The sequence below is a fragment of the Triticum urartu genome, chromosome 1 (assembly GCF_003073215.2).
Source record: "Triticum urartu cultivar G1812 chromosome 1, Tu2.1, whole genome shotgun sequence".
NCBI classification, from domain to species: Eukaryota; Viridiplantae; Streptophyta; class Magnoliopsida; order Poales; family Poaceae; genus Triticum; species Triticum urartu.
In genome coordinates this window covers 536,189,477-536,200,585 of record NC_053022.1, presented here as the reverse complement: position 1 = coordinate 536,200,585, position 11,109 = coordinate 536,189,477, and the positions used below count along the sequence as shown (strand labels likewise).

General features: G+C 47.0%; 1 protein-coding gene across 1 annotated transcript; it reads left to right on the top strand.

The window, feature by feature from the left end:
* The first annotated feature begins 8,032 nt into the window (after positions 1 to 8,032).
* On the top strand, positions 8,033 to 9,893 carry LOC125527260 (cytochrome P450 89A2-like). The gene has a single exon (XM_048691798.1). The coding sequence runs from the start codon at positions 8,183 to 8,185 to the stop codon at positions 9,710 to 9,712; it is 1,530 nt and encodes a 509-aa protein (XP_048547755.1). The 5' UTR covers positions 8,033 to 8,182; the 3' UTR covers positions 9,713 to 9,893.
* The last annotated feature ends 1,216 nt before the right edge of the window (positions 9,894 to 11,109 follow it).

Sequence of the window (11,109 nt, the reverse complement as noted above, 5' to 3'; positions counted from 1 at the left end):
AAAGCCTCGTGGGCTTTCCCCTTTGGCCCAGATAAAGTGTTCTCGTGCCCAAACATTTCGGGAAACATCCGGAACCCCTTCCGGTGAATTTCGGAACCCTTCCGGTGACCAAACACTATTATCCCATATATCAAACTTTATCTCCGGACCATTTCGGAGTTCCTCGTCATGTCCGTGATCTCATCCCGGACTCCGAACAACATTCGGTCACCAACATACATAACTCATATAGTACTATATCATCAACGAACGTTAAGCGTGCGGACCCTATGGGTTCGAGAACTATGTAGACATGACCGAGACACCTCTCTGGTCAATAACCAATAGCGGGACCTGGATGCCCATATTGGCTCCTACATATTCTACGAAGATCTTTATCGGTCAGACCGCATAACAACATACGTTGTTCCCTTTGTCATCGGTATGTTACTTGCCCGAGATTCGATCGTCGGTATCTCAATACCTAGTTCAATCTCGTTACCGGCAAGTCTCTTTACTTGTTCCGTAATACATCATCCCGCAACTAACTCATTAGTTGCAATGCTTGCAAGGCTTATAGTGATGTGCATTACTGAGTGGGCCCAGAGATACCTCTCCGACAATCGGAGTGACAAATCCTAATCTCGAAACACGCCAACCCAACAAGTACCTTTGGAGACACCTGTAGAGCACCTTTATAATCACCCAGTTATGTTGTGACGTTTGGTGGCACACAAAGTGTTCCTCCGGTAAACGGGCGTTGCATAATCTCATAGTCATAGGAACATGTATAAGTCATGAAGAAAGCAATAGCAACAAACTAAACGATCAAGTGCTAAGCTAACGGAATGGGTCAAGTCAATCACATCATTCTCCTAATGATGTGATCCCGTTAATCAAATGACAACTCATGTCTATGGTTAGGAAACTTAACCATCTTTGATCAACGAGCTAGTCAAGTAGAGGCATACTAGTGACACTCTGTTTGTCAATGTATTCACACATGTATTATGTTTCCGGTTAATACAATTCTAGCATGAATAATAAACATTTATCATGAAATAAGGAAATAAATAATAACTTTATTATTGCCTCTAGGGCATATTTCCTTCAAGAAAGTCTTTATATTCAGATTTGCGAGGTTCACTAATATTGCCCCACTGCGGGAGTTTACAAGCAGTATTAAAATCTTCTAGGTCCATGGTATATGACTTATCATAAAGATCAAATAAAACAATGTGCGAATTGCGCGAGGATGTAAATTTAAACCTCCTCACAAAGGAATCAGTTAGGTAGTGGTACTACAAGCACTTATCTGACACGAAGTCCTCAAGATCAGCATTACACACATACGCATCAAATTCATAGTTGACGCCTTCCTGGACCATAAACTCCTCTGACGGCCATTCACAAGACCGCACTTGAGCTTCCCTCAGTGGTTCATCATCTGGCTCAGGTATCATGAGCCTTGGTCCTTGCTTCCTTGAGGAACCACCTTGGTACATTTTCCTAAACATTTTCTTTCTCTGAAAAATTTCTGAAATTTTAGTGCCTCAAATAAAAGTGAACCAAACTCAACAAGATTGATAGCAACTACTCCCATAAGTGCCTAGAGACTATATCATGCATTAAAACTACTTTGGACCATATAAATTTGACATGCAAGCTCAAGAACAGGTTCACCTTAGCAGCAAAAATTTGTAATAAATAAAGCACTAGAACAAAAACTAATTGGACCATTGGAGGAGTCACATACCGAAGAACAATCTCCCCAAACATTTTTGTGAATGGAGCTTTGCGCAAGGAGATAGAAAATGGCAACAAGATGAGCTAGAACACGGGTTTGAGCTATGGGAGGATTTTTTTTTCTAGAGGAAGATGAAGTGAGTGGGTGCTGAAATAAGTGGAGGGGGTCCACGTGGGGCCCACGAGGTAGGGTGCGCGCCCCGGGGGGTGGGCGTGCCCTGCACCCTCGTGGCCAAATGGTGGGTTCCTAGTGCCAGAAATTCTTAAATATTCTACAAAAAATCATATTTCATTTTCAGGACATTTGGAGAACTTTTATTTTTGAGGTATTTTTATTGCAAGGATAATTCAGTAAATAGACAGAAAATACTATTTTTTGCTTTATTTAATCTAAATGACAGAAAGTAAAAGGAGGGTATAAGAGTTGTGCTTTCTAACTTCATCCATCTCATGCTCATCAAAAGGAATCTACTAACAAGGTGATCAAGTCTTGTTAACAAACTCTTTCCGAATAACATGAAACCGGAGAATTTTCAAATAACACTAGGTTACCTTAACGGGGATATGCATGTCCCCAAAAATAAGAAAATCATATTTCTTATTGATAGTAGGAAGAGGGAATTCAAAACCTCCAATAGTTATCATTGAAAATTTTCCAATAGAATTGATACTGTGGACTTGAGGTTGTTTCCTCGGAAAGTGTACTGTATGCTCATTACCATTAACATGAAAAGTGACATTGCCTTTGTTGCAATCAATAACAGCCCCTGGAGTATTCAAAAAGGGTCTACCAAGGACAATCGACATACTATCATCCTCGGGAATATCAAGAATAACAAAGTCCGTTAAAATAGTAACGTTTGCAACCACAACAGGCATATCCTCACAGATATCGACAGGTATAGCAGTTGATTTATCATCCATTTGCAAAGATATTTCTGTAGGTGTCAAATTATTCAAATCAAGTCTATGATATAAAGAGAGACGCATAACACTAACACCGGCTCCAAGATCACATAAAGCAGTTTTAACATAGTTTCTTTTAATGGAGCATGGTATAGTTGGTACTCCTGGATCTCCTAGTTTCTTAGGTATTCCGCATTTAAAAGTATAATTGGCAAGCATGGTGGAAATTTCAGCCTCCGGTATCTTTCTTTTATTTGTAACAATATCTTTCATATACTTAGCATAAGGATTCATTTTAAGCATATCAGTCAAACGCATACGCAAAAAGATAGGTCTAATCATTTCAGCAAAGCGCTCAAAATTCTCATCATCCTTTTTCTTGGATGGTTTAGGAGGAAAAGGCATGGGTTTCTGAACCCATGGTTCTCTTTCTTTATCGTGCTTCCTAGCAACGAAGTCTCTCTTATCATAACGTTGATTTTTTGATTGTGGGTTTCAAGATCAACAGCAGGTTCAATCTCTACATCATTGTTATTGCTAGGTTGAGCATCAACATGAACATCATCATTATCACTAGGTTCATGTTCATTACCAGATTGTGTTTCAGCATCAGAAATAGAAATATCATTGGGATTCTCAGGTGTGTCAACAACAGGTTCACTAGAAGCATGCAAAGTCCTATCATTTTTCTTTTTCTTCTTCTTAGAAGGACTAAGTTCATAAACATTAGTTATCTGAGAATATTGCTCAACTCTCTTAGGGTGGCCCTCAGGATACAAAGGTTCTTGAGTCATTTTACCCCCTCTAGTCATAACTCTAACAACATTATCATTTTTGTTATTATTTAATTCATTAAGCAAATCATCTTGAGCTTTAAGCACTTGTTCTACTTGAGTGGTAAGCATAGAAGCATGTTTACTAATAAGTTTAAGGTCACCTTTAACTCTAGACATATAATCACTCAACTGTTCAACCATATAAGCATTACGTTTCAATTTTCTACCAACATAAGCATTGAAGTTTTCTTGTTTAACAATAAAATTATCAAACTCATCCAAGCATTGGCTAGCAGACTTATTACGAGGAATATCACCTTGATCAAATCTATAGAGAGAATTTACCTTTACTACCTGTGTGACATTATTAAGACCATGTATTTCTTCAATAGGTGGTAAATTCTTAACACCTTCAGCTTTAATACCCTTTTCTTTCATAGATTTCTTTGCCTCTTTCATATCTTCAGGACTGAGAAATAGAATACCCTTTTTCTTCGGAGTTGGCTTAGCAGTTGGTTCAGGAAGTGTCCAATCATTATCATTACTCAATATATTATTCAATAGCAATTCAGCTTGCTCAACCGTTCTTTCCCTGAAAACACAACCAGCACAACTATCCACGCGGTCTCTGGAAGCATCGGTTAGTCCATTTCAAAAGATATCAAGTATTTAATTTTTCTTGAGAGGATGATCAGGCAAAGTATTAAGTAATCGGAGAAGCCTCCCCCAAGCTTGTGGGAGACTCTCTTCTTCAATTTGCACAAAATTATATATTTCCCTTAAGGCAGCTTGTTTCTTATGAGCAGGGAAATATTTAGCAGAGAAGTAATAAATCATATCCTAGGGACTACGCACACAACCAGGAGCGAGAGATTTAAACCATGTTTTAGCATCACCCTTTAATGAGAACGGAAATAACTTAAGGATATAGTAGTAACGAATTTTTTCCTGATAAGTGAATAGGGTGGCTATATCATTCAATTTAGTAAGATGTGCCACAATAGTTTCAGATTCATAGTCATAAAAAGGATCAGATTCAACCAAAGTAATTAACTCAGGATCGATAGAGAAACCATAATCCTTATCAGAAATAAAGATAGGTGAAGTAGCAAAAGCAGGGTCATATTTCATTCTAGCATTCAAAGACTTTTCTTTAAGCTTAACTAATAATTTCTTAAGATCATATCTATCATTGCAAGCTAAGAAGTCTCTAGCAGTTTCTTTATCCATAATATAACCTTCAGGCACATCAGGCAATTCATATCTAGGGGAGAATCTTCATCATCACTTTCATCAATATTATCTATTTCAATAATTTCATTCTCTCTAACCCTTGCAAGTTGTTCATCAAGAAATTAACATAATGGCACGGTATTATCAAGCATAGAAGTAGTTTCATCATAAGCATCATGCATAGCAGAAGTGGCATCATCAATAACATGCAACATATCATAATCAATAGCAGGAGTAGGTGTCGCAAGTTTACTCAAAACAGAAGGAGAATCAAGTGCAGAGCTAGATGGAAGTTCCTTACCTCCCCTCGTAGTTGAGGGAAAAATCTTGGTTCTTTCATCTTTCTAGTTCCTCATAGTGATCAATAGATATAAATCCCAAGTGACTCAAAGAATAGAGCTATGCTCCCCGACAACGGCGACAGAAAATGGTCTTGATAACCCACAAGTATAGGGGATCGCAACAGTTTTCGAGGGTAGAGTATTCAACACAAATTTATTGATTCGACACAAGGGGAGCCAAAGAATATTCTCAAGTATTAGCAGTTGAGTTATCAATTCAACCACACCTGAAAGACTTAATATCTGCAGCAAAGTATTTAGTAGCAAAGTAGTACGGAAGTAACGATGGCAAAAGTAACAGTAGTAGTTTTTGTAGCAATCGTAACAGTGGCAACAGAAAAAGTAATTAAGCAAAGATCAATATGTGAGAAGCTCGTAGGCAATGGATCAATGATGGATAATTATGTCGGATGCGATTCCTCATACAACAATTATAACATAGGGTGACACAAAACTAGCTGCAGTTCATCAATGTAATGTAGGCATGTATTCCAAATATAATCATACGTGCTTATGGAAAAGAACTTGCATGACATTTTTTGTCCTACCCTCCCGTGGCAGCGGGGTCCTATTGGAAACTAAGGGATATTAAGGCCTCCTTTTAGTTGAGTACCGGACCAAAGCATTAACATTTAGTGAATACATGAACTCCTCAAACTACGGTCATCACCGGGAGTGGTCCCGATTATTATCACTTCGGGGTTACCGGATCATAACACATAGTAGGTGACTATTGACTTGCAAAATAGGATCAAGAACTCACATATATTCATGAAAACATAATAGGTTCAGATCTGAAATCATGGCACTCGGGCCCTAGTGACAAGCATTAAGCATAGCAAAGTCATAGCAACATCAATCTTAGAACATAATGGATACTAGGGATCAAACCCTAACCAAACTAACTCGAATACATGGTAAATCTCATCCAACCCATCACCGTCCAGCAAGCCTACGATGGGATTACTCGCGCACGTCGGTGAGCATCATGAAATTGGTGATAGAGGAAGGTTGATGATGACGATGGCGACGGATTCCCCTCTCCGGAGCCCCGAACGGACTCCAGATCAGCCCTCTCGATGAAGATTAGGGCTTGGCGGCGGCTCCGTATCATAAAACGCGATGAATCCTTCTCTCTAATTTTTTTTCTCCCTGAACATGAATATATAGAGTTGGAGTTGAGGTCGGTGGAGTCCTAGGGGGGCCACGAGGCAGGGGCGCGCCCCAGGGGGCGCGCCCTGCACCCTCGTGGACAGGGTGTGGGCCCCCTGATGTTGATTCTTTTGCCAGTATTTTTTATTAATTCCAAAACGCGTCTCCGTGGATTTTCAGGTCATTCTGAGAGCTTTTATTTCTACATAAAAATAATACCATGGCAATTCTGCTGAAAACAGCGTCAGTCCGGGTTAGTTCCATTCAAATCATGCAAGTTAGAGTCCAAAACAAGGGCAAAAGTGTTTGGAAAAGCAGATACGTTGGAGACGTATCAACACCTCATGTGCATATGAGGTGAGCTAGAGCACCACAAAGCTCTCCCCTCGCCGGCCAGAAAATAAAGCTGTGTGGAGTGCTCTGCTCGCTGGAGAGGGGGTATATATAGGCATCTCATTGGTCCCGGTTCATGGCTGAAACCGGGACTAAAGGACCCCCTTTGGTCCCGCTTCAAGCCACGAACCGGGACCAATGGTTGACCGGGACCAAAGGGTCCAGACGAACCGGCACCAATGCCCCACGAGGCCCAGCCGGCCCCCTGGCCTCACGAACCGGGACCTATACCCCCATGGGACTAATGGGCTGGCCAGCCCTATTTTCTACTAGTGCCCCTCACGGGCTGGCCCTAAAGGCCATGAACCAGATTTCGGCGAACCATTCACGCGCATGTCTCATGCACGCGTCGCTTCGGCCCAGGCAAGGCGAGACAAGCGTGATCTTTTCTTTTTCACATCACTTAGTGTGGTGGTGGTGGGAGGGGGGGCGCTACTATATAAAGAGGTCACCACCACTTCTCATTTTACACATGGGTGAATTTGAGATTTCAGAAATTGTACATGGGCCTAGGCCATTCGGACACATATTGCTCGTGGTCATCCGAGCCCTCAAGGTCGTGCTCGGGTTTAATTGAATATTGTTGTTCAGATATATTATAAAAGTTCATCGGGAGTACAAAGCATCTCGAATATAATAAAAGTTACATCGATAAGACCACCGAAAGACCACTATTGCCGCCAGGACGAACCGTCAATGTGCCATTGTCACCGCTCTCTACCGGAGCCGGCTTGATCTTGTTGATGACAGACGGAAAGTCTTCGAGCATGTGCCCCTAAGGACCAGCATCATGAAGCCGCAATTCTCGTTGTAGAACCCTTGCATAAATATGAAACACCTAACATCAAATCTCGCCACATGACGAGAAAATCTAACTTCACCGCCCCAAGGAAACGACAGGAATCTAGGTCAAAGCTCCGTCGACTACGTCCAGACAGACGAATTCGGAAGACAAACTCGAAGAAGAAGCGCCGGCATCCGCCCGAGCACGCCATGCCTGCGAGGACTAAAAAACCTAACCTAAACTACTAACCGGAGTGGAAACACCAAGATTCCCGTCCCCGCCACCAAACGCCGGAGCGGCAGGCATCGGGGAGAAGAATCCACGGACTCGACGGTGAAATCTAAAGGGTAGAGTTTGCCTTAATCATAAGGGTCAGGGGATGAACCAAGATGTCTCACTACCAAGTGCGTGCCGGCCTGTCTGTGTCCATGTGAAACGCGCTCCATGTGCATTTTGGCGATCGCCGATTCGATTGGAGTTGCTCTTATAGTTGGAAGAGCCTCCGCACTGTTGCTCCAAAAATTTCTCCAGCAGTTGCGTGGTTGCACGCCACATCATTTCGCAATTAAGGTCAATTCTTTCCCGTAGATCTAGCATATTCTGAAAATAAAAAATAAGATCTAGCATTATTGGCACGCCCGTGACCTCGGGTTGTCGATGAGTTTATTTATATTCCGCAGTTCGCGATGATATTTGCAATCTATGGTGGTCGACTAGTATTCTCTTCCAGATATCGACAAGAGCTGAATGCGTCCAATGCGAGTATGCGACGGCCAAATGCCCATACGCCAGCACTAGGAAAGTAGTTAGCTCGAACGATTACACTGGAACAGTACAGTAGAAGCTCGGTCAGAATAGCTTGAGCTGCAACCATGGAGCTCACGGCCTGGCCACCGCTCCTCTTGCTCATCACTCTCTCACTCTCGCTCGCAGCTTCGCTCCTCTTCTTGCTCAGCAGCCGCCACGGCGTCGAGAAGAAGGCGACCGGTAAGGAGCTCCCCCCGGGCCCGCCGGCGCTAGTCTTCCTGGCTAAGTTCCTAGCGCTCCGGCGATCCATCTTCCACCTTGAGCCGCTCCTCCGCGAGCTGCACGCGCGCTACGGCTCCGTCATCTCCATCCGCCTCTTCCGCGCCCTCGTCTTCGTCTCCGACCGCCGCCTCGCCCACCGCGTTCTCGTCCAGGGCGGCGCCACCTTTGCCGACCGCCCGAGGCTCTTCGAGCCGGGGCTCCTCTTCACCTCCGGCTCCCGCAACATCAACGCCGCGCCCTACGGGCCTTACTGGCGCCTTGTCCGCCGCAACCTCGCCTCCGAGGCGCTGCACCCGGCCTGCGTCAGCCAGTTCGCGCCCGCCAGGCGCCGGATGCGCGACGTGCTCGTCCGCGACCTCAGCGCGCGCGGCGCCGGCGGCGACCCCGTCGAGGTGAGGACGCCGTTCCGGAACGCCATGTTCGACCTGCTCGTGTACATGAGCCTCGGCGCCCGGCTCGCCCCGGAGCTGCTCGACGAGATGCAGGAGATGCAGCTGTGGGTCGTCCGCACCATCACCAGCTTCCCCATCTTTTCCTTCTTCCCGGCGCTCACCAAGAGGCTCTTCCGCAAGCGATGGGAAGCGCACCTTGCCGTCCGCCGGAGGCAGGACGAGATCTTGCTCCCGATGATCGAAGCACGGCGCTCCGCTTCCGTGCCCCGCGGCGCCGATGACCCGCCGTGCTACGCCGACTCGCTCCTAGCGCTGCGCGTGGCCGACGAAGGCGGCCGCCCGCTCACGGACTCTGAGCTCGTCAGTCTCTGCTCCGAGTTCTTGAGCGGCGGCACGGACAGCACGGTGACCTCGCTGGAGTGGATCATGGGGGAGCTGGTGAACCATCCGGACATGCAGGCCAAGGTCTACGAGGAGGTCAGGAGCAAGCCGGAGCTCAGCGAAGGCGACCTGCAGCGGATGCCGTACCTGAAGGCCGTGGTCCTCGAGGGGCTACGGCTCCACCCGCCGGCTCACTTCCTCCTCCCTCACGGCGTGCATAGCGACACGGAGATCGGCGGCTATAGGGTCCCCAAGGGCGCGGAGGTCAACTTCCTGGTCGCCGAGTTCGGGCGAGACGAGACGGTGTGGGCGGCGGCGCGGGAGTTCCGGCCGGAGCGGTTCCTGGACGGCGGCGAGGGGTGCGGCGTGGACATCACGGGGAGCAGGGAGATCAAGATGATGCCCTTCGGAGCGGGCCGCAGGATGTGCCCGGGATATACGCTCGCCATGCTGCACTTGGAGTTCTTCGTCGGGAGCCTCGTGAGGGAGCTGGAGTGGCTGCCGGCGGTGGACGGGGAGGAGGTGGACATGACCGAGGTGCTGGATTTCACCACCCTCATGAAGAATCCCCTCCGTGTTCGCGCCATCCCAAGGACTTGAAGCTACAGTACGTCTCATCCATTCTGCTCAGCGTCATAGTCAACTCTGAACTCTGAAGAAAATTAAAATAAAGAAGTCCATGATGCGGTGTCTGTAGTTAAATTCGAAAAATATATTGTACGCAACGTATTTATAATGGATTCGCTATTCCATATAAACAACCAAATGGTCATTTTTAACACGGGAAGAGACCAGAAAGTCCTCGAACCTGCTTCATAAAACAAAAGTATGTGGGAAGCGTCTATTAGAGCATCTCCAACAGACCACGCGGTAGCGCGGCGTCCTAATTTTTTTTCATCACTGAAATAGCGTATTTTAGCACGTAAGAGTGTTTGTTTTACCAGGCACTGCAAAAATTAGCGTGCCGCTATAGCGCCAGCAGCCGCTGTAAAATCCAACGGGCGTGAGCAGCCGGTGCTTGTAAAAATTGAAGCAACACATACGAAAAAATATGATGAAACAACACATAGTTTAAATTCAAGCCCCACATCACAAGCTAGTCCATACGATGCGAATAATGCTAGATAAAAACGATGCTAAGATGCAAATATACTAGATAAATGCGTCGACAACTAGATAAGCTACTCGTCATCCTCCTCGGTGGTGTAGTCCGACGACGTAAACGCGTCGGTCCATCGAGGATCTTCCTCGTCCCAGGTCGACGCAGGTCCCAGATCACATTGGGCTTCCGCCAGTGCCTTCCGCTCACGCTTGTCCAGTCGACGCGCGACTCGCTCTGCCCTCCTCTGTGCCTAGAACTCGTTCTCGACGACGACATCCTGCGGAAAGCGCTCGCGCCACACCGCCATGGTGTGCCCATCCGCCTCGGCGATGAGGAGGCGACACTCCCGCCTCCGCTGGACGCGGCAATCCTCCTCGGTGATTAGTCGCGGGGAGGCGCGAGTTCCTGCGCCTGCTAGTGCGTCCGCGCGTTAGAGAAGTTCATCTGCGACTGTGGCCTTCCTAGGCACCACGCCGTCGCATCGTACGCGCAGGCGGCCTCGTGGGTCGTCTTGAATGTCCCGAGCCCAAGGCGTGTATCGCTGGAGCGGATCTCCGTGTAATACACGCCAGAGGGGCAGAGGCGGACGCCGTGGAAGCCGGAGTTGCTCTAGGGGCACGGCGGCATGGCGGTGGTGGGGGCAGAAGGCGTGGCGGTGGTGGGGGCAGAAGGCGTGGCGGCGGTGGGGCGCTGGAGGCGGGGGGAGAAGGCGCGGTGGCGGGGCACTGGAGGGGGAGGGAGAAGGCAAGGCAGCGGCGGGGGCACCAAAAAGGTGAGGAAGAAGGCCCGGGAAGAAGAGGTGAGGCAAGGAAGATGGGGGTTGGCGGGGCGCCAGCGGCCGATGCCGCTTTTTCCCCCGCGCGCGCCGCTTTTTTGCTGCGCCAAACTTTCGTGC

Bases quoted from the DNA above. Each gene is read 5' to 3' on its own strand.
- LOC125527260 (XM_048691798.1), top strand. From the start codon at position 8,183: ATGGAGCTCACGGCCTGGCCACCGCTCCTCTTGCTCATCACTCTCTCA.